Consider the following 23,949-nt stretch of genomic DNA (forward strand, 5'->3'; position numbering starts at 1 on the left):
ACTATTGTACTTGAGACTGGATGACATCCCAAATGCAGGAAGCCATTGGGGCTTTCTCCGTTCCACTTACGATTTTGGATTTGCTCTTTTTGAGAATGCTTTTGAAGAAAAGCAGGCTAAATTGGATTAATAAATAAAAATAAATTTATTTGGTAACGTAACGGTTGCTTTGGCAGTGGCACACTTTTCCCCCCTTCCTTCTGAGAAATGAACGCTTCCCATTAAAATCCATAGAATATTGTTTATAGTTCCTGGGATCCACTTCATCACTCAGAAGTGTATCTTATTACAAATGTGTATTATATAATATTTGAAAGGGATATGATAGTATCCTAAGGATTTTAAAATATTTGTACTGTCAATCACATGGTAGAAAGAAAGTACAATACTTTTTCTTGGAAACTAAATTATCTTCTTGAAGAAAGCAAGCAGCTCAACACATATACAAGCGAACGCACAGACATACACACAAATAAAAGAGCCAATACAAATGCTCGCTGCCCGTGTTTTTTATTAGTAGTAATAATATTACAACGCTCCAGCTAGAAGCTATGGATCAGACGGATGGTCTTGAATAATTTACCCAGAGGATTGACTTCACTTAACTAAGAGGTCTCAGCATGCCCTTACTGAAAAATAAAAATTGCACATTTCTTATCCTTCTCTTCAGTTAAAAATATGCCCAAAGGTACATTAGGCTTCGGCGTTTATACAAGTGTCTTTAACTGTGAAACAGAAATAACATACTTAGGAGTTTACTATCTTTATTCCCCTAAGCCTTGTCATCTAATCCCAATGGCACATTGCTCCCTACAAGAGAAGGAAAACAAAACAAAACAAACAAAAAACAAAAATAAGCTTTACATAAATAGTTCAGATCTAAAGACATTCTGCCTATAAAATAAGTTAGAATTGTAACAGGACCTGCAAGGTCAGTTTTGTTGGGCAAAGCAATCCTATACGCAGATGATGCTAAGGATGGAATCCTGGAGACATTACACCAATAGAATAGTCCCTGTAAACTGTCCACTGACCTACAATGTGGAAGAGTATAAATTAGGGTTAGGACATTCAAAATGGCCACATACCACCTTTTTCTTAATTCTTTCCCTTCATTTAAATCCCTTGTTTGGGGTCTATGGGTTTTTCCTTGAGACATTAGCTTCTCTATTGAGATGTTCTAATTCACTTGGCTATCAATGCAGTATTCCCATTCCCAAGTATATTGCTGTGGAGCCTTGAAATATTCCAGGAAGAGACTGTTGGCAATTGTATACTAATTCCTCCTTTTAGTAATCTGGTGGCCAACCTTGCCCATTTTACCTTGGATAAATGGGGAATGAACCACAGAATTATACTTTGTAGTCTGGGTTTCTTCCTCCTTTACTTCTTTGAATGAGGGACTCTGCCCTGCCATCTCCTCATCACAGAAACAAAGTTGATTGTTGACAGTCTGTTTAATGTCTCAAAGCAAAACGCCAGTTAGGAGTGTGGGCAGAGAAGTGTTGGCAATCTGCTTTGAGTATTTCATAAAGGGTTGCTTCTGCATAATGCTTTTTTCTTGTTTCCCAATGTTCAGTCTTGTGCCCTCTAAAATGTGTGCAACATGAGATCAAATATAGACCCCCCCAAGTTACATACTCTTTCATCACAACGGTGGTTAACCTATTGATTGTGCCTTTATACACGGTGATGATTTGCTATAATTGGGTTTTGAGCCACACTATGTCCCAGATATAGGCAACAAAGGCAAGACAACCAATGCACTCATGGATTTCCCCTCTCCCATTAAATTTAATGGGAGAGAACGTAACAAATCTGGACCTAGAGAAAAACCGCACCTTCTGTGGGAATATGTCCAACAGATTGTAGTAGTATGGGATTTGACCAAGGTTGATTCTCCTCTATTCAGCTCCTATCTCTGCTAGGCTCTACCCTTTCTGTAAAGATTATCTTCATTAAGAGAACATCTCTGCCTGCAGAGAGCTCTAGTAGCACATGAGTTAATATTGCAACATAACTGGTATTTCACCAGATAGCAGGGCGTCTACTAAAGTCTACAGCCCCTCAGCTGAGAGATCTCCAGTATAGGATTGTGCCCTCTGTGCCTCTGCAGCAAAAGTATCATTTTTAATACAAATTTATTTAGTCATCTAGCAAATGTGGACATTCACGTACCTCTGTAAACAGTTTAATAAGGTTTATTATATTTCTGAGAAATGTTATGCGTTTACAGCAGATTTTTGAGCTACATCTTATATATGGTAATAAATATATAACAATATCTATGTTCAGTTCCATCACACATTTGTACTTGAGGAGAAAAATAAAGCGAATTGCCCATTAATATAACGTTCCTTTTAGTTTCATGAATGGTCATATTTAGATGTAAACAAAACCGAGCGAGTCATTCCAGATGAGCTACCCCCAAAACCAGTGGAGGGTTTCATGATGAATTGCAATGGTCCTGGTAGTAAATACCTAGAAAAGGGTTTAAAAGACAAAGGCATAAGAATTAAACAGATGTCTTCAATTCAGCCAAACAAGTATTCATCAATAAATAATCTATAAGGAAGAGGGACATACACTTGTACGATTCAATCATAATATAACCAACCAAGTATCAATATAATAGTTAGTTAGTTAGGTTACTTTATTGATTAGCCCTTGGGCCATATCAAAGTGCAGAGTTCCAGATACAAATTATTACTAAAATCTGATAAAAACAGTTTAAAATCAAATTGGATAAAATACAATTTAAAATGAAATTGGAATAAAATATAATAATTCAATATATGGATAAATAAAATATGACAAAATTATATTTCGGTATCACCCCTACAATCTACCCCAATCAGGCTTACTCCGTTAAATAATATTGCCCTTTTACATAAATTATGTACTTTGGAAATGCTTCCCAAATTGGGGAGTTTCAACGTTAAATATAATATTTGAAAGTACATCAAACAAACCAAACTTCTTTACAGATATTATCTGGAATTCATGTTTCTCCCTGGTGTTCAGGCCAGAAATTATGGTTTCTGTGGAAAATATATATATATTTAATGCTTAGCACACTATTGTGCTAAGTGCACCATGCATGCAGTGTGGTACTACCAGTTACATACACACACGTCACATGTCATCATAACACTTCTTTTCCTCACCCATCACATGCCTACAGAACATTTAAGATTTAAAAGCAAGTAAAACGTGAGCCATTTAAGAATAAAAGCCTTCCAACCTCAATAGTTTTTCTATTGTTTTGTTCCTCATTATTTTCTTTAAAAAGGACGTGCATATTCTGTCTGGCCTTTATGCTGCTTATCCCAAATTATGACAGGGTCAGCGTGAGGGAGGACATAGAATTTAGGGGTAAATCATTTTGTGTTGCTTTGTTATTATTATTACATTATTGCCTGCATAAACTCTGACCCAAAAACATCAATACCAAATTTTGCTGTATTAGACTAAACCATACCATTACTTAATGAAGTTGTGATATAGCCACCACCTCATTATCATGATTTTAGCAAATCGCTCATTCGCCATTCATCAATGACTCTCTTGATTTATATACTTAAATCGGTGGCAACACCAGCAGAAACAGAACTTGAATAAAAACCTACAATCATTTATCATAAATTGTCTAATAATCGCCCTTTAATTTATTTCCCATTACTAACGCTCTATAATTGCTTGCAAATATTAGATGCTCTACAAACGTATAAATATAACACCTACCCTAAGTGGAAGCTACGTTACAAGTAATGTATTATGCTAGAACTAGTGCACATAATAGAGCACACAGTTTAGAAAACGTTACATCATGGGATGATGAATTCTAAGCACCGTGCTGTAAGAGTCACAATGATTAAATGCCATGAGAGCATATGCTAAAGCCAGGTTGTTGTTATGAAAGGCTTCCTGTGAAAGAGCTGCAAACAAAGACCTGTTTTAGCGGAACGATGCCTATATTTCAGGTTCCTTTCCTCCCAGATCAAATCCAATGAAGTGTGTAAAATGGCAGAATTCATGCCCTAAGGCTGCATGCAAAGATCATTAAATATGTCCACAGTAGAAAGGACACATTAATTATAGGTTTTGAACAGTTCAGGGGGAAAATAAATAAGTTAAAGAAAGAAGTGAGAAAAGCAGCTTTTTGTGAAGGGCAAGGGAAGAGAAGGAGAAGGAGTGGAGTATTTTTTAAAGACACTTCTAAGTCATAAAAGTCTTTACTATGTCATTTTATCACTCAGAAATGAAGAGAAATTCCTGGACATTTTGACAGGCAATAGTGGTTAGCTCAACTGTGTAAGTGGTATTTACAGTACTTAATGTGAATATGCAAGCTATACTCAAATAATTCTCTGTAAAGTAAATCATGAAAAGCAACAAAGATCTTTGGTCAAAGTTGATTCATGTTAGATCATCAATGAACAAAGATAAAATACTAGCTATGTGTAGTTTGTTTGTTTGTTTGTTTGTTTGTGTTTGTTTGTTTGTTTGTTTTGGAGTAACTCACTGCCCTGCCAAATGCTTTTTACATTTGGCTTTAAGTTACATGACGCATGTGACTGAGTATCTAATACTCAGTTATAGCAAAGAACTGGACATCGTCACCTATTGCTTTAAAGAATTCTAGAGTCTTTTAAAAAAACACTCTGCTTCCAGCAAATTCTACTAAGCAAATATATGTAACTTACAGAAATCAAAGATGGTTATTAATGAAGGTATTAGAAATGCCTCCTTAAAGTCTTCATGCTTCTAAATTAACAAACCAAGAGTGCTAAATATACTGCTCAAAAAAATAAAGGGAACACAAGCAGAAGACATCTGAGATCTGAATGAATGGAATAGCCTTATTAAATACTTTGTTCTTTACATACAGTAGTTTATACACTGCTCAAACAACTAAAGGGAACACAAAACTACTGTATGTAACGAACAAAGTATTTAATAAGGCTATTTCATTCATTCAGATCTCGAATGTCTTCTGCTTGTGTTCCCTTTATTTTTTTGAGCAGTGTATATTCTCCACTTTAGCACTTTTAAAATAAAAAAATCATTGGCTCAATGACAGGTTAAACTTCCATTCAGTTTAGGAGAATTAATTCCATGTAGATACTATTCTATGTATGTGGCGCAGTGGCTCAGTGATTAAGACACTGGGCTTCTCAGCTGGAAAATCAGCAGCCCAGGTTCGAGACCCGAGCACCACACAATGGGATGAGCTCCCGTCCTCATCTTAACTCCTGCCAATCTAGCAGTTCGAAAGCATGCAAATGTGAGTAGATAAATAGGTACCACTTTGGTGAGAAGGTAACAGCAAACCATGACATTGTGCTGGCCACATGACCGCACAATTGCCTTTTGACAGTGCTGGCTCAATGTCCTTGAAACGGAGATGAGTGCTACCCCCTATAGTTGGCAACAACTAACAGAGTAAAATCCACAGGGACACCTTACTATTCTATATATGTTCTGCCCTGCCAAAGCAGCATCTACTAAATATATGTATAGTTAGTCCTCGACTTAAGAACATTTTTAGCAACTGTCTTAGTTATGAAGATGCTGAAAATTATCCAGTCCTCACACTTACAACTGAGTTGTGCACCTGTGACTGCTGCACATCCACAGAATCATGTGATCAAGGCACTTGTCAAAGGGTATGTATTTATATGGATTGCACCATCTAGGGGTCTCATGGTAACCTTTTGCAACTTTCCTAGCTGACTTCCAACAAGCAAAGTCAATGGGGAAGCCGAAATTGCTTGACCATTGCATGATTCACTTAACAACCATATTGATTCACCTAACAAACACAGCAAAAAAGATCAAATAGTTTGGCACAATTCACTTAACAACTACCTTGTTTTAGAGCAGCAGTTTCAGGCCCAACTATGGCCTTAAGTCAAGGACTACCTGTAATGCATTACTCTACGGGTTCTGTCCAGAAGCTGCAGCTACTATTTCTTCTAAATATACAATAATCACTTGCAAAATTAAGTTTGCCTTTGCTAATGTGTCAAATACATTGCAGTAGTCCAAATGGGAAGCCCTGCTCACAGTTATCCATGCCTTAGTCAACTCCTGTTTGGATTACTGCAATGTACTCTACATGGGGCTTGAAGACCATCAGAATCTGCAACTGATGCAGAATGCAGCAGCATTCAGTACCTTGTGGCAGCGCCCCCCAACCTTTTGGGCACCAGGGACCGGTTCCGTGTGTTAGGATATGGTATAAGTCTAACAAGTTGTCCAGGCAATATATGTGGTCTATCACTTTAAATGTATTCTGTAACTTTAAATGTAATGCTGAGTAATTGTACTGCTGAGTCATTGTAATGACTAATGACTGCTGACTAACTGCTGACTGCAATTATCATAATTGTACTGTTGAGTCATTGCACTGCTGACTTCACTTATCTTAACTGGATAATTACTAGTGTAAACTGTATATAAGAAGGAAGCCGAGCTATAGTCATTGTTGGACATGCTCTCATCATTGCTTGACTTGCTGCTTGACTTGTTGGTTGGAACTGTTACTGTCGTATGTGAAGACGTGGATGGATATGCTACCATCATGATTTGTTACCAGTGTTGTATTGATGTTTATTACCAACTACTGTTTGTCTGATAAGAAGATATCTGTAACTTCGGATTGATTTGAATGGCTAAAGACTTGGATTGACTAAAAGACTATGCAATTGTTTTTCACTACAAAGTAAAAGCTTTGTTAAACCAGTTTGTATGTATTGTATTCATTGCTCTCAGTACTGTTTCTCTGTGCACTTACTCTGCTGGTTGGTAACACAACAATATCCTTAACACCGTGGAAAGAAGTTTTTCCGCAGACAGGAGGACAGTTTCTGGCATGCCATGGCCCAGTACCAATCCACAAACCATGGGTTGGGGACCCCTACCCTATGATACACTCAAGTAACCCCACTCCTGCATGAATTGCACTGGCTTTCAGTTGCAATTCAAGTGCTGGTTATTACCTTTAAAGCCCTACATGACACAGAACCAGGTTACTTGCAGGACTACCTCTAGCTAAAGGTTTCTGCCTAGATTAGATTTGGGGGTGGGGGGTGTTTCCCGATCCTCTCCCTTAAATGTTGCCATCTGATGAAACCTCAGAGGGATGTCTTCTCAGTGGCTGCCCCAATATTTTGGAACAGCCTCCCACTAGAGTTCAGAGGAATTGCTACCCTTTCAGCCCATCTGGGAGACCTGGCTGGTCCCCCAAGCACCAGGCTAGAATGTGGGGGGGGGATAAACTCTGAGGTTGTCTAGTCTGGCACCTGGGAGGAAAGGTATGTTTTTAATTACAGATTGTTGTGAACTGCCTAGAGTCTTTGTATGAAATAGGCGCCCATTTAAATCCTGTAAATAAATAAAAATGGATTTCAATTGAATTGATTACGGACTAGGGGGAAAAGAAAACATGGATCCAGCCAGGAAAGTTGGACGAGAACTCCTGTGAAAAGGATTTGAAGTCTACTTTATTAAATACTTTCAGTTCAGACAGGATAGGAGAATAAACTACAAAAAGATAACAACTACACTGCAGAGAAGAAATCTATACTATTTTTATTTTTACAAAAGGCAATTCTCTGAGCATAGCAATTGCTATGATGCATTACCTATTTAAAATATAAAAATTAGAATTATAGGTAGCTCTTCATTAACGACTGCCTTTTTAAATGATGGTTCAAATTACAACAGCGCTGATAAAGTAGCTTTATGACTGGTCCTCGAACTTATGAGTGTTGCAATGTTTCACAATTACATGACTGCCATTGACTAACTTCACAGCTTCCAACAAGCAACACCAAAAGAAAAGCCAGTGATAAGTTGCAATTTGTGGTCACAGGGTGTGGCACTTCATGATTGTGGATGATTTGCTTAACAACTGCAGTGAAACGGAGGTGGTAAGTCTGGCATGGCCATGTAAGGTTTCACTTAACATCCATATTGCTTAGCAACAGAGTTGCTGCTCCCAACTGCAGTCATTAAGTGAGGACAACTTGAAATATAAAGAGCAGCATTTTGATAAAATCTTCCTAAGCTTTAAATGCTCTACAGTTAGTCACAGATGTTTCAAGAATCTTTGTTTCAAGAATCAAGATGTCAAAGCACTTTATGTAGAACCCAACTTTCTCTAACTTGGCAAGTCAGTATGATGTGAAAGCAAGTGCGGTGTGTCATGAGAATCAGAAAGGTCCAGGTTCAAGTCTACTCTCAGCCATGAAAACTCCCTGGGAGTTTTCAACCTACCTCCTTAGAATTGCTATTGTGAGGATAAAATGAAGGGAGAGTTCATGTAGCTACCCAGAACTCCTAGAGAAAAGGCAGATCTGTAAATCTAACAAATAAATAAATGGCGCCTTCCAGACCGGTTGGACTACAACCCTACCTTATAACAGCTCTCTAACCAGATTAGAGATTTTTTTTCCCAGCCTTGCTACTAAGGTCTTCTTAACTGAAGATGCTGGCCCTGAATTATATTGCTTCTCAGCAGTATTGTTCGTCTTTGAGATGTTTCCCCATCAAAATCTGGTTCTGATTATTTCAAATTACTCAACCTGAGGTGGTAATTTTCTTTGGAACCATGTTGTGTATGGAAAAGGAGACAGAAAAAAAAAAGAATTCAAAGGATTTGAACCTTCCCTTATCTTATTTGAAAAGCAGATTTGATTAGGGTATTAAGAAGATTCTGCACTTTCCTTGGAGGAAACAAGAAGAAGAAGGTTCCTGATGATAATTTCATATGAGCTTTGAATCGGAGAGTATACATTTTCAGTTCTTTCCAAAGGAAATGCTGATGAACAAATGTCTGGTGGTTAATTGCTGGAAAGAAATTACACACTTCAGAACTGGAAATTAAGGACTGGAGCATTTCCAAGAAACGCCAGTTATAAGAAGGAAACAAAAAGAAAGAAGTCAGAGTGGATCTTTAAAGGGAGTAGATTTACTGCAAATTTTCTGCAACATCATGGAGTTCTCAGCCATAGAGACACCTGCCAGCAATCATCACCCTCTTTCTCAAAGTTGTCAAATGGCTGAAGCTTGCTTTTTTTTTTCCTGACAAAGGCTATTGCATAACTATTGTGCATTAAAATTACTACATTAAAAAGATAGAACAAACATTCTGAATTTAAACTGTGTTCAATTTAAAATGCGCTTTTGAACATTAAACAGGTTTAAGGCCCACACTGGTATATTAAACTGGTATATTTCAGAGATTTCTGGAATGATTTTGGGCTCAAAAGAGTTGAATTCAGAACATTTTTGCATATGTCTATTACTTTCCATTTACATCTTGCCTTTCTCTTAGAAGTTCAAATTGGTTAACATGGCATCTCATTTCTTTTTATCTTTTCTCCTCTACTATAGGCCTGTCAAACTGAAGAGCTGAGAGAGAAAAAGGCCTGACTCAAAATTCTTAGTCAGAGGAAGACTTGAACCTGGATTATCCAATCCAATGTTGCCATTTTTTATTACACTATTACCTTTTTTTTTTAAAGTTATGCAGAGACTAACCTCTGGAAATGTATTTCAATTTTTGTCATATATATATATGTTCCAACATAATGGCGTAAGGCAGGCAGGATCACTAACATGTTGAATTTTGGGGATGTAGCACAGGCTTTTACCACAAATAAAATTATTTCAGAATGAAGTAAGAGAGAATCAGAGCTGTGTGGTATTTCTATGTCATGGCTATGTCGAAGGTGCACCACATCCTGATTACTATGGCCCTATGGTAAGGAAATTCTATAGGTAATTTATATTGGGTTTATATTTCTAAAACAAATAATACCTATGCTTAATTTTGCTCCTTTTTGAAAGGTCTGTTGAATTAAAATAATATTCCAGCTAGCCTAGAATCATTTCTAATAATGGCACATTACATGCTTTGGAGAAAACACTTTTAATTTCTTGTAAATGGCATGGATTATTAAGTTTATCATAACATTCTTATAATTCTCAACTACTCAATATATAGCAGGGGTAGGCCTGGCCTATAAGTTCTCAATCATTATGAGCAATGGCCAAAAATAAATGGAAGGGTATACCACAGCTGGATTATTAAAATTTATGGCTACTACTACAATGTATAGCAACAAATTCTATAAGTTAAATCAGAATCGCTGCAGATAAAGCCCTTGGTTGTTGTTGTTGCTCTTAAATTTGCCCAAATAATCATTTAACAGAAAAAATGACTTTGGGTTGTGAAGCTGATATTGTCTTCAGAGAATTAGACAATTATAATAAAATTTTAGTCTAAGGAACCATTTTGTAAAGTTTATTGTTCTTTTAGAAGTACAGTGTGACCTTACATCTCTTTGACTGCCCCGGACATCAATATCCATATGCTAATCAATCAACCAAGATGTCTTGAGCAAAGAACTTGTACTATACTTTCTAAAGCATTCAAAACTGAATTGGGAGGCTGATGGAAAATTATTCTGAACACTATTACTATTTGAAGAAATCTTTGTCAAACTGTTCCAGATCACTCAGTGCAAGCTTTTTAAAAATTAGCTCAAAATTGAGAAAAGTTCTAATAGATCTCTTCTCCTACTTATTAAAAAGATGACCCAAAAAGGATTTGTATAGATTTACATCCATGCTACACCAATCTATTCGATTGGGATTTCATATTCATTATATTAACATGCACCAACTTGGTGCCCCTCAGATATTTTACATTACAAAGTCTTGGAAAACAAAGGGGAGAAAGTGATTATGTTTCTGCACTAAAATGTCTAGGCAACAATCAGAAGCTAGAAATTGCATATATATGAATCAAGGGGTTGGGGTGGGTGTCCTTCCATTCAGTGGTGTGCAATAATGGGAGATTGCCTGGACAAATCCCTGTGATTTCCTTGGCAAGGTTTTCCGAAGTTGCTTGCCACTGCCTCCTTTCTAGGGATGAGAGAAAAGTCACTGGCCCAAGTTCACCCAGCTGGCTTTGTGATTAAGGCAGGCAGAACTGAACTCACAATCTCCCAGTTTCTAGCCTGATGCCTTAACCACTACACCAAACTGGCTCTCACAAGAATCAGTTTAAACACATGTAAACTGCTGGATTGGAGTTACTACCCTGGAACGAAACACTAAAAGTTAAATTAAACTTTTAATTTAAAGTTTAGTATCAACTGAAATTCTGCAACAAAATCCAACAGTATGGAAGCCTAATCATGCCCTTGCATCCCTAAATTGCATTTAACATCAGACCGCAAAATGTAAAATTCAGCATCATGCATACCTTGTGTCGTCCCAATCAGAATTCATTCCAGAGATGGTCCCTCTAACATCAGACGAGTATTTGTAAACCACTAGCAGGCACTGTTTACAAAGTTCAACTATTCGTTGGCAACACTGGAGTTGATCGGCAGTCACGGCTTCTGTGCTTTTACTGAATATTGTCTCCCAAGAGCTCCTGTTGGCATGGAAACAGACATGACCTCATGCTTTTCCGCCACAAATGACAATCTGAAATCTTTACGTGAGAAATTTAGCTACAGAGAAGGAAGTGAATTAATGTATGACCTTGTTAGTTTACAGTAAAGAGCTGGTACTGTTTCACTCACAGTTGGTGGGAAATAGGAAAATACAAATTAATAATTCAGCCTTTGTATTTCAAAGGCCACACTAGTCAGAGTATCTGTGGTAGAACTGTTTTTGAGGAGAACAGAGTTTTGGGATGGGAATTGTATTCTTCTTTATCCCCAGCAACTGTGCCCTTGAAATCCAGCAACATTGTCAAGATGGGCTCTGGAAGGAGCACAAAGTAATTCAGGAGACATAGGAGCTATTTCTGCTCTTGACTCCAGAGCAGCTCCTGCCAGGATGACTGTTGCCCATGGACCACCAGATGATTAGGGAACACGAGAGCTGAGCAAATGATCAAAGCAGCAAAAAGTCTGTGTATGTGTTTGTGTAAAAATTTCAGTTCAAACCACTACTTCCCAAAAGAACATGCCTACGACTTTGAGCAATTCTGTCTTGATTAAAAAGTCCTGCATCCATAATCTTACCAACACTCAGAATATAAAATATAGAAACAGAGAAATGAATATTTTTAAGAAAGTCTAAATAAGTAAACAGTATTACTAAATTAACTATGAGGAAAATAAAGTTGCAAACGAGAAAGAGCCTTGTTTTTATTCAAGAAAAACAATTTCCATGTCTGTCTTTTGTGAGTGTATATACTCTTACCCTGAATTACAGAAACAGTTCCACAGGCCTTGGCCGTGGCTCCAGAGCAGGCGATTAAACACACGGTTAAAAAGTCGGTATAAATGTAAACATTCCACATCTGAAACTCTCCAGATATGCTTCAGGACAGAGCGAATACTGACTTTCACAATATCTAAAACCTACAAAAAAGATTACATTGACAAAATAAATAAAGAAAACTTAAGGAACAGTTTAGAGAGCAACTTGAAAATTACCTCACAGGTTCTAGGATGGACCAATTTTGTAAAAAAAAGGCAATACACTTTTAGCACTTCACTTATTGCATATTACATCAAATATATTAATCAAAAACATTTTATTTAATCATTTATTACGTCCATACACTGTTCAAGGTGACTCTAAACAAATCTAAATTATTTATTAGGTATAAGGCAATGCCTACCGCTACAACCACAACAGAAATATAAAAGGAAATATAAAAGGAAAGGAGGAGGCAACTTCTTGAAATTTAGGTAGTTTTTATTTATTTATTTAAAGTTTAATTTATCTTCTCTTTCATAAAACAGGACTATTTTCAGAGGTATAAAACAACTGCTATTAGGAGGCTTCCAGATTTACAAAATTTGACTCCATTTACCATGATTGTCAAGATGTAGCATTTTCTGATAAAGGTTGAATTCAAAGGAAACCTATTCTTCCCGTTTGCAACCCAAGCCAGCTAAACGCAGTATTGATTGGCTATAAATCTTTGATGTCATGAGATGACCTCCAGAACAGTGTTTCAAATGATCATGATAATGACAATGAAGAAGTTTTTGAATCAGTACATCAGTGCCTCAAACTGAGAAAAACTGCCTGACATGTAGAAAAGGGGAAACAAATTAAAGTGATCTAATTTCAATGTTCTGATTAATACATTTTCGTGGCACTAGTATTCCAAACATGAGCAAATGCTGAATTCAACCTGCTGAAAAAAAAGACAGTCCCTGACATTTCTGTGCTTCAATATTCACCTTTGATTTCCTATAAGGCTAACACTATTCGTACATTCTATTTTTCTACCTAAAATCATATCCAAGCTAGTTAAGCTCTAAGTTAATGCTCTCAAACACAAAGCATCTACAATTCTCATTGTTTTCTAAATATCTTGCAGATGGTTTGAGGGTAAATTCTTTCATCTGATTACACAGGAAGCCAGTAAATTATGGCAGTACAGGCATGGCCAATATGATATCTCAAATAGAAACCGATACTATTCTTGTTTAATTCGACTAGACTTATTTATAACTGTTTCTGGCTCATAGTGAGACATTACTGTTATCAATTTTTCTTTTTTAAAAAAATAGACCTGCAATTGTTCTTATGGAAGCTTTAATTTGTCTTCTATTTATGTACCGTATTTTTATGTATTTGAACAAAATAGGTAATTTTATTGCCCTCCTGGATCCAGTCACGGTTAGTCTATTTGAAGTATTTCTTCTTTTTTGGTGGATATGTACTGTACTTTACCACTCAGTAATGTAATATCTGAAAGGCTGATTTCTATAATTAAATGATATATGACAGGCCCATTAAAGGGCCATGTGGCCACTTAGATGCAGACCTCACTGATGGAGATATATACAGAGCCTTGGAAGAGAAATCAAAACTGGTCACATGAAACCAAGTCCTTCTCCTTTAGGACAGTAATGACCTTATTTCAATTCCTTTCAGCATTGACTAGACATCATAGACCCACGTCTTGCTGCAATTAACTTATCAATTCCAATTTTCTGTAAATGAATGTTAGAGATTCATAGACTTTATACTGGACCAATATGTTCCACCCAACATCAAATGTGGAACTGTAAATATAAGAGCATTGCAGAAACTATTTTGTGGCTTTAAGGCTAATTGGCTATGCATTAAAATAAAAGCTGGGTTTAAAGAAAATTTATTTAAGGATGCCTGGACTAGAAATTCTGCACAAAGCGGAAGGATGGACATACCAGGGTGCACAAATGCCTGGAAACCACAGGTAATTTTATACACAATGCAGTAAAACTGAATTTAGACTTAAGACTTACAGGGACAAAAAAACATTTTTCTATTTGCAGAGATGTTTTGTGTTGCCTATAGCGACTGCATGGTTTTGCAGACATGTTTTGTATTGGGTAAGAACTGCAAAACCTCAAATACCTCTTCCGCTAATCTATTGATAGCATGTTCCAAAAATATACTCTTCTTTGAATGTGGCTATAAATCGTCAAGTCAAGATAATGTAATCATAACAATTATGATCACAAATCTAATACAATGGAAGCAGGTTCAGAAACAAGTTTCTATACCAACCCCAGGGGTGGGTTGCGCCCAGTTTGAACCAGTTCTATAGAACTGGTAGTAAAACCGGAGGGAGGCTCCGCCCACTGACCCTGACATCATCAGAACACTTCTGTGCATGCGCAGAAGAGCGTGCGTGCATGCGAGTGAAGCAAGCACGTGCGCACGGCCCCATTGCAAACCCAAAGTAAAGGTGAGTAGAACCCACCCCTGACCAACCCCCACACATGATATGGCTACCAAAACCCCTTCTATCTTATCTGCCAACTTTTTGTACGGCAGAGTAAGTCTGGCCACAGACACAACTTTTCCATTAACTTAATCCTTAAAATGGATATATACCAAAATATTGGTTTGTACTTCTGATTTGTCATAATTGCCATATATTGTCCTTAACCGATATCTTGCAAAAATATATTTTTTATACTGCCACTTTCTCTTTGATTTTCTTTCCTTTTTTTTAAGCACTTGCCCTTGCTCCTATAAAAAGCATTGATTTTTCCAATAGTGTCACAGTGTGTACTCACACACTGTCTGAGTGCACAATGCAAACTGCAATGTCAGTGTCAAAGATAATCTTAAAAACAAGATTAGGTTTAAATACAGGGAAGCCTGTAGAACTGTCTCCTTGCCAAAAGAAGTTAAGAAGTTAATAGTACTTCAGATAACATTCATTCTCCCAGTATCAGGCATATTTTCTCCAAAAGAACACACTTTCTACACAGCGATCTAATAGTGTATGTCATCCTGACCTAACCAATGTATTTGAAATATCACTCAAATCAGTAGATGAAAGCTGGTGAAATATGATGATTTTTTTATGGGGTCTCCTTAATCTCCTTATGGGGTCTCCTTAAACATCTACAGGAAAATATAAGTTGGAATGGTTTCAAGCGTGGGACTAGTTTGAAGCACAATTGTAGGAACAAGTAGTTAAGGAAAAATGAAACAGCACAAATATTCCTTATTTTTTGACATGTTAATTCTGGAGACTGTAGGGATAGTGACATTCCATGCTGGTACATGTTTAGCAGGGGTGGGTTCTACTTACCTTTACTACTGGTTCGCAATGGGATCACGCACGCACGCACGCTTCTGCGCATGCGCAGATCGCTTCTGATGACGTCATGGTCAGTGGGCGGAGCCTCCTGCCAGTTTTACTACTGGTTCTATAGAACCGGTCCGAACCGGGGGCAACCCACCACTGATGTTTAGGTGGCAATAGCTTGAATACTTCACTTTCCTTCTCCAAGAGAAGGAAGGAGAAGAAAGTGGAAGGAAATGATCTACCAATGGAGAAGTATAAAGAGATGTGTGCAAAAGAACAGCTTTACATCAGTCCTTCCTCCTCCCTTCCCTCACCGTGGGGATTTTTAAGGCAGCATAAGTAATTGGATCATAGCCAAGTTCTAATTATAAAAGGATGATGCTTGCACACCTGAATATAGATACATATATGAAGAAGACACTTCAATAAGGAAGAGGAAGTTGCAAGCAAACAAGAGGAGACATCATAGAGGAGAAAATGTCATTTGAAATAAGAATCAGCTACACAGGACTGACAACTGCACCAAAATATTATCTGTGCCAATTGATCAATAGTGTAATTGTGCACCAACTGTTCAGAGTGCAAAACGCATTGTGGAAGTGCATTTTGTCCTTAATGTTGTGTCTTGATATGCTTGCTTTTGAGCAACCTGATGGTGCAGTTACTTTACCTAGACTTACATTGTGATGTAAAAACTTTGGATTTAGATTAAATCAATTGTCAAGATGATGGATTTCATTATTAAATTATTTATATTGATTTGAACAAAATATGTTTTTCCTATTAGGGCTGCTCTTATTTTAATATGCAATTTATTAACACCACAAATAATGCTCCACAGTATTACAATTACTGCTAAACACAAAGATAAACAGAAAACAGAGACATTTCTCTGGATAGCATGTTCCGCCATTTTATTATTTTGAAAGTGCAATTCTCTTGCTCTGCTTAGGTGGCAATACAGTTACTCTGGAATCTGTCACCTGCTCAGATGAAATGGAGAAACGTTAGTCAGTCAGTAGGTCTGTTTGTCTGACTGACTGACTGACTGACTGACTGACTGACTGACTGACTGACTGACTGACTCCCTGATACTCATTCTTAAAAATATGGAGGACTCCTGAATTTAAAGGTACAGTATTAGCAGGACTTAACACAGCAAATGACTAATATGACTAATGACTAAATGACTAATAATAATAATAGTTCACATGGCTAATCTAGAGTGAAAAGAAGTTGCTTCTTACCTTTCGCTGTTTTACAGAGTCCAATTTTATTAACCAATACGATGCCACTTTTGATTTATGGTATTTCCAGTTATCCATTATCTATATTAAAGAGAAAAGAATTAAAGTTAGAAAGAAGAAAGAGGTAGTTTCTAATTAATTAACTATGCATATTATTCATTCTTTCACTCATTCATTTCTTCTACTGTCACATGTCAAATGCAACTGAATTTGCTTCTCGCCTAGTCTGCTCTTGTGAAAACAAACATTGCCCATTATGCCAGACTAAAAACATTATAATCATTACTGCACAAATATGAGGACTGCCTGCAAATTAAAACATAAACACAATCTTAGTCCCAGCAAATCTCTTTTATTCATACAGCTGTGAATTATTGTCATTCACAGTCAGAAAGGCTTCACAAACAGTCTTTCAGGGGAATGTATATAAACACCCACCTCATCTCCCTTGGAATGCTGCCAGAGAACTAATTGCCAAATATAGGGCAAGGCCAAATTTAGCACAGAGTCAAACAGAACTTTCCAAAGCTTGGACCAACCAGATGAACTAATTGCTTCCTGCAAAAGCTCACGTCCCGTTCGCTCCTCTTTTATGTCTTATGGGAGGGGCCAATCATCTCCAAGCCTTACTGCCAAGTCGACCCTGTTTTCTTAATTGCTCTTGTCTTCTGGCACCACTGTGCATGCACACACTGGGAACAGGGACCCACTGTTCTTCTGCCTCGCTGATCTCAGACTCCGGAGGCTCAGGAGGCAACAAATAACTACCAGATGGCCTTGGCCCCCTCTCTGCCTCCAACTCAGAGCCCTCATCCGAGCCTTCCTCAGACTCCAGGACTAACCCATGTTCCTTCCCCAACCTACTCACTGTCCGAATCTGCTGCCAGCACTGCCACAACACATACATCTCAGAGAGGTGGTGTTTGCAGCTGGAGGTATCTAATGTGATCAAGGTATCTCACCTGCCAGATAAGTATATCTAATGTAAAAACATTACCTTCCTGGATCAGGTCAAGGGCTCACTCTGGCCAATCATATGCATTCAAGAAACTCACAAACATGGATGGGGGGGGGGGGGTAAGGAAGGGAGGGGGGTTGGGGAAATACTTGTAAAAAATTTTTCTTTTTTTTTTCTTTCTGTAAACTCTTTTTAAAAAAAAAGAAACTCACAAACATATTCAGGAAAGCAATCTTCTTCTTTTACTATTGCCCTTTAATAGATGACATTTAAGATGTGCTATCTGTGATTCAGGCTATAGCCACCAATATTAATAGCTGGATTCTCCATGAAGGTGCCTAGTATCCTTTAAATACCATTTAAATTGAAGACTACTTCTATATTTGATAGCCATTTTGCCTAGATTATGTAAAAATAAAAAAAATCATTTCTCTTTTATTAGGCTTGAATGCCTCCACATTTAATTTTAAAAATGATTCCAAGTTCTAACACTGAAAAAAGGGGAAAAACCTCCTTCTACTTATGCATATTTTCCTTCCATGAATTAGTATAGTTAAACTGTATCTCCCCTCTCAGCAGATCTCATCTCATAATAATTTTGATTAGAATTTTTTAAATTTTGTTTTCATTCTACTGTGTCATCGCTGAGGGTTGGTCATAAAACTATATCTTGCATTCCAAATTGTTTTAAGAGTGTTGCTGGATTAAAAAAAAAATACAGTAATTCTTTTTCTAATGATTTGAGGCATGGAATTTCCTTTTTATAGAATGCTTGCATGCTATGTTGATACTTTATTAATAGAACATTTATTAATATCATTAATATGTAACAATAATGTAGGGGTAAAGTTTCAAATATTTTACCCCAATATTTTGCACTTACATTATTTACTCTACATCATTTGTCATTTTGAGACTTATGCACCCGATTCTTTGGAGCTCTTTGCAATCCCATTTTGAATTTGCTACCATGAACAGTTTAAATATCATCAAAAAACCTGGTTATCTCATGGCTCATTTTTAAATAGACTGAAGATGCCCACTCCTCTTCTAAACATTGCTCTAAACTGCATATTTCTATTTAGGAATTAGTAATTCAAAAAAAATCCCATTGCTTCTGAATCTGCTAATGCTCAAATGGAAATTTCTTAAGTGTTCTTTGTATTTGTTTTGTTTTACAGCTGACGTTTTTGTAAACAGGTATAGGAATGCAAGATTTTGGAAACATAGCATGATGTTAAAGCATTTATTTGCAACATAAACATTATTTTAAAACACTGTGCTATAGGTAATTCTGCTGAGTACTCTTCCAGTTGTGCCACTAGATGGCACAAATATGTTATTTTAAAAGGAATATGCTGAAAGACTAACAATATTGATGATAATTTACATGTGAAAATAAAGAAGTTTCATATTCTCCTCCCTCCACCAAGGATGGAAACTTCCAACAATTTAAATTGTTTAAATAAAGGGCCTGGTGGCTCAGCAGATTAAAAGCATTGTGATTAACACCAGCTGCCTGCAATTACTGTAAGTTCGAATCTCACCAGGCTCAAGGTTGACTCAGCTTTCCATCCTTTCTAAGGTAGGTAAAATGAGGACCCAGTTTGTGGGGGCAATAAGCTGACTTTGTATAAATATACAAAAGTATAAAGGCTATTGCTTAACGCATTGTAAGCCGCCCTGAGTCTCCGGAGAAGGGCGGCATATAAATCAATTTTTTTAAAAAAAAAAAATTATATTCCGATGCCTTTTTCCCCACCCACACCAAAAAAAAAAAAAAAAAGCAATAAAGATCTAATCTTTCCAAAAGTTGCTATTAATTGAAAAGCAGTCCGGTGTAGTAGCTATGGAACATACATAAAGGATTCTGTGTCATCTTAAAGAATAATCAGTTGATTGTGGCATAGGTTTTTGATCTGCAAATCTGCTATAACAAAGACATGCAATAGTTGAGAAGATAGATAGTTGTAGTCCATTATTTTCTGAATGGTACCTGACTAGTTTATACTGAAGCTTCCCCAACATGTAAGCTGTGTAAACCTAACCCTAACCCAATATGTAAGCTGTTAGTTTGCAAAAATTATATAGCTCAGACAAACAAGCCAAGTTACATACTATATATTGACAATAATTTGTCCAAGAGAAAATAATCGTTTCCATTGCCAGATCCCAAATATTTCATGAATTTAGAAAAACTCAAGTCAGGTAGAAAAGTCATCCGTATTTCATCTACACCAGGCATGTCCAACCCACTGGCCCTGGACAGCAAGTAATGCAGTCCCACAAGATGATAAAACTTTAAATATTACGGGATTTATATATCATTAACTATATTATATATTTTATATCTGGCCTAAAACAATTCTTCTGCATTTAATGAGGCACATGCATGGACACCCATGATCTACACTGTTTACAGATTGGAATACAGGTAGTCCTCAATTTACAACATTTCATTTAGTGACCGTTCAAAGTTACAGCAGCATTGAAAAAAAGTGACTTATGACCATTTTTCACGCCTACGACCGTTGCAGCATCCCCATGGTCAGGTGATGAAAATTCAGATTCCTGGCAATTGACTGACAGTTATGACAGTTGTAGTGTCCTGGTATCCTGTGATCACCTTTTGTGACCTTCTGACCAGCAAAATCAATGGGGAGGCCAGATTTACTTAACTATCGTGTTACTAATTTAGCAACTGCGGCAACTGTGGCAAGAAAGGTTGTAAAATGGAGAAAAACTCACTTAACAAATGTCTAGCTTAGCAACGGAAATTTTGGGGCTCAATTATGGTCGTAAGTCGAGAACTGTCTGTACTTGTGCTGGACTGATTTCAGAAAAACAAGCCTCCCATTTGGTTTTATCCAAGAGAGCTAAGAAAAAGTATGCAACTTGGTGCTGAAAACAAGATTCAAGGGGCTTTTTCTGTCCCTAAACTGCTTCCATTCCAGTTCTTCATGGCAAGAACTACTGTTTATCTTGATAAGTGAGTGCCAGAGACTTTTCTTTTTTTATTCCTACACTTCCCCCCTCCCCCCACCCCCAACACACACATACTTTGTAGTGTGTCAGGTTTTTAGACGGTATATGCCTGCAGGCAGAATGTACCTTGTTTACTGATTACATATAAATCATTTTGGCAGTTGAATGGGATAAAAATGCTGTTATCAAATCAATCAACACCTCTGATTTCTCCGAGGAAGTTTTCTGTGAGAATATTTTGTCTATCACTTTCCCATCCTGTTTATCGCTCAGTTATCACTGCAAAAACATGGTGTAGCAGCTACTACTGCTAAGCAGGTTTCGGCAACGCCCCCCCACCTCATCTTGCAACTAAAGTTTGCCTTAGTGACAATGTTCTTCTACGCTACTTACATCTTCAATAATTAGATCTGCTTCTTCGTTTGTTTTCCCTGGGTATCGTATCTTCATGTCATTGAAAATGGCTAAAGTTTCCTTTGTCAATAATTCTTCCTGCTCCATTGTTCCCGGCTGCATTTCACCCTGCCAAGTCAGGACAAAAGGTATGAGATAGCTGAAAAATTCTGTTTCAGTGCCAGTGACTGCAAAACCATTCAGTGTTTGTCAGTTCTTTCCATGTGAAATCGAATTAACAGGTAGCTCTTTAATATATCTAGACAATAACTTCCTTGACAATAACATTATTCCTACAATGGAGATAAATACAACACAAGACTTTAATTTATGACCTCGTGGAGGTATTGCAGCCATGGAAGCCAGTTTGACCTAGTGCTGCTTATCCATAGAGGCAGTCCATATATTCTTATGGAGCTTTATTTTACAAATGTAGATTGATTAATTAATAAGGAAGGCTACAGTACCCTTATACAGTCAAGAAGAAAATTTAATAAGCTAAGAAGCCATATTTATCCTGTTTTTATGGTACATTCAAAATAGCCTCCTGGGCTGGTATAAGTAGTCCTCGACTTACAACCATTCATTTAGTGACTTTTCAAAGTTACAACAGCATGGAAAACGTGACTTATGAACGGTTTTTTAATTTATTATTTATTTATTATTCCAATTTATATACCGCTCTTCTCCCGAAGGACTCAGGGCGGTGTACAGCCAAAAGTAAAAGCACAAAAATATAAAATTTAAAAATGATTTAAAAGCATATTAAATAATTTGGCCCAGCTATTCAAATAAAATATCCGTTTTAAAATTTTAAAAAATTAAAAAAGTTTAAAAAATTAGGCCAGCCCAGCTTGTTGGAATAAAAACGTTTTGAGGGCACGGCGAAAGGGTTTTTTTTTTTTTTTTAAGTAAATGGATAGCTTCTTTTCCTTGCAAACTCCTCCTCTGTGCAAATTTTCTCTATTGTGTTTAGGAACCCTCTAGAGCATGATCTGAAAGGCAGAAAGAGGGTAAGAGAAGAAAATGAAGACCCACTATATCAACATGACTCCTGCATGGCATAAGGCCCTATGAATTGTGGAATAAAGTGCTATTTAAACATATTATATTTAAACATATTATTTATTTATTTATTTATTAATTTAATTTGTATACTGCCCTTCTCCCAGAAGGGGCTCAGGGCGGTGAACAGCCAAAATTAAAAAACATACAAATGCAAAAGTTAAGACAATTAAAAAGAATTAAATCACTGGCTACCCAATTTAAAACCCCAAATCCATAAAATTTAAAATCCCAATTAAAAACCATTTAGGCTAGGCCGGCTTGATGAAATAAAAACGTCTTCAGGGCTTTACGGAAGGTCCGGAGGTCCGGGATCAATCGTATTCCAGGAGGCAGCTCATTCTACAGGGCGGGTGCCCCCACAGAGAAGGCTCGCCCCCTGGGGGCCGCCAGCCGACATTGCCTGACCGAAGGCACCCCAAGGATGCCCTCTCTGTGAGAGCGTATTGGCCGGTGGGAGGTTATCGGTAGCAGCAGGCGGTCTCGCAAATACCCTGGCCCTAAGCCATGGAGCGCTTTAAAGATGAGAACCAACACCTTAAAGCGCACCCGGAAGACCACCGGGAGCCAATGCAGCTCGCGCAGGAGAGGTGTTACGTGGGAGCGCCACGTCGCTCCCATAATCACCCACGCGGCCGCATTCTGCACCAGCTGGAGCCTCCGGGTGCTCCTCAGGGGGAGCCCCATGTAGAGAGCATTGCAGTAGTCCAGGCGTGACGTAACCAAGGCATGAGTGACTGTGCACAAGGAGTCCCGATCCAGAAAGGGGCGCAACTGGCGTATCAGGCGAACCTGATAAAAAGCCCCCCTGGCCACGGCCGTCATATGCTCTTCTAAAGACAGCCGTGTGTCCAGGAGGACGCCCAAGTTGCGAGCCCCCTCTGTGGGGGTCAGTGACTCGCCCTCAATAGCCAGCGATGGCACCAGTTGGTTATACCGGGACGCCGGCATCCACAGCCACTCGGTCTTGGAAGGGTTGAGCCGAAGCCTGTTCCTCCCCATCCAGATGTACAGAAATAGGTTGAAAATGTTAATGAACCAAACATAATCATAGGAACTCTGTGGGAAAGTTTCTAGGAATCCATGCTATTAGAGTAACAGAATATCAGAGTTGGAAGGGACCCTGAAGGTCTTCTAGCCCAACCCTCTGCTCACTGAGGAGACCCTATACCCGTGATGGCGAACCTATGGCACGCGGAGCCATATCTGCGGACACGCGAGCCATTGCCCTAGCTTAGCTCCAGTGCACATGTGCGTACCGGCCAGCTAATTTTTGGCTGCCCCTCCCCTCCCAGGAGTTTCCACGCAGACTGTTTTGGATGCCAGGTAAGTACAGGGCTCGCGTGGAGGCTCTGGGAGGGCATTTTCAGCCTCTAGAGGGCCTCCGGGTGGTAGGTAAGGCAGTTTTCACCCTCCCCAGGCTCCAAGAAAGCCTCTGGACCCTGGGGAGGGCAAAAAACAGGCCTACCAGGCCCACCAAAAGTCGGGAAATGGGCTGTTTCTGGCCTCCGGAGGCTTCAGGGAGGCTTGCTAGGCCCAAAATGGGGCGCGGGGGGGGGTCATGTATGCATGTGCCAAGGGGTCTCATGTGCATGCACAGGGTGGCAGGGCGCAAATGGCATTGGATTATGGGTGTGGGCACGCATGCGCATGACCCCCCAGTGCTCCCTCCCAATTTTGGCATGCGATGGCAAAAAGGTTAGCCATCACTGCCCTAT

General features: G+C 38.2%; 1 protein-coding gene across 8 annotated transcripts in view; it reads right to left on the reverse strand.

Annotated features, from left to right (window-relative positions):
* Positions 1–494: 494 nt before the first annotated feature.
* TTLL7 (tubulin tyrosine ligase like 7) overlaps positions 495–23,949 on the reverse strand; it is an 87,187-nt gene continuing 63,732 nt past the window's right edge. For all 8 annotated transcript variants that reach the window (XM_087889879.1, XM_087889881.1, XM_087889877.1 and 5 more), the window contains 5 exons: positions 21,167–21,295; positions 16,831–16,911; positions 12,235–12,395; positions 11,282–11,455; positions 495–2,481 (listed from right to left, as the gene is read on the reverse strand). In XM_087889879.1, the coding sequence (XP_087746005.1) occupies positions 2,367–2,481; positions 11,282–11,455; positions 12,235–12,395; positions 16,831–16,911; positions 21,167–21,295 (660 nt within the window). In that variant the 3' untranslated portion in view covers positions 495–2,366. The remainder of the gene's footprint in view (positions 2,482–11,281; positions 11,456–12,234; positions 12,396–16,830; positions 16,912–21,166; positions 21,296–23,949) is intronic.

This window comes from Pantherophis guttatus, chromosome 3, assembly GCF_059756535.1.
Source record: "Pantherophis guttatus breed Tessera chromosome 3, ASM5975653v1, whole genome shotgun sequence".
NCBI lineage: Eukaryota > Metazoa > Chordata > Lepidosauria > Squamata > Colubridae > Pantherophis > Pantherophis guttatus.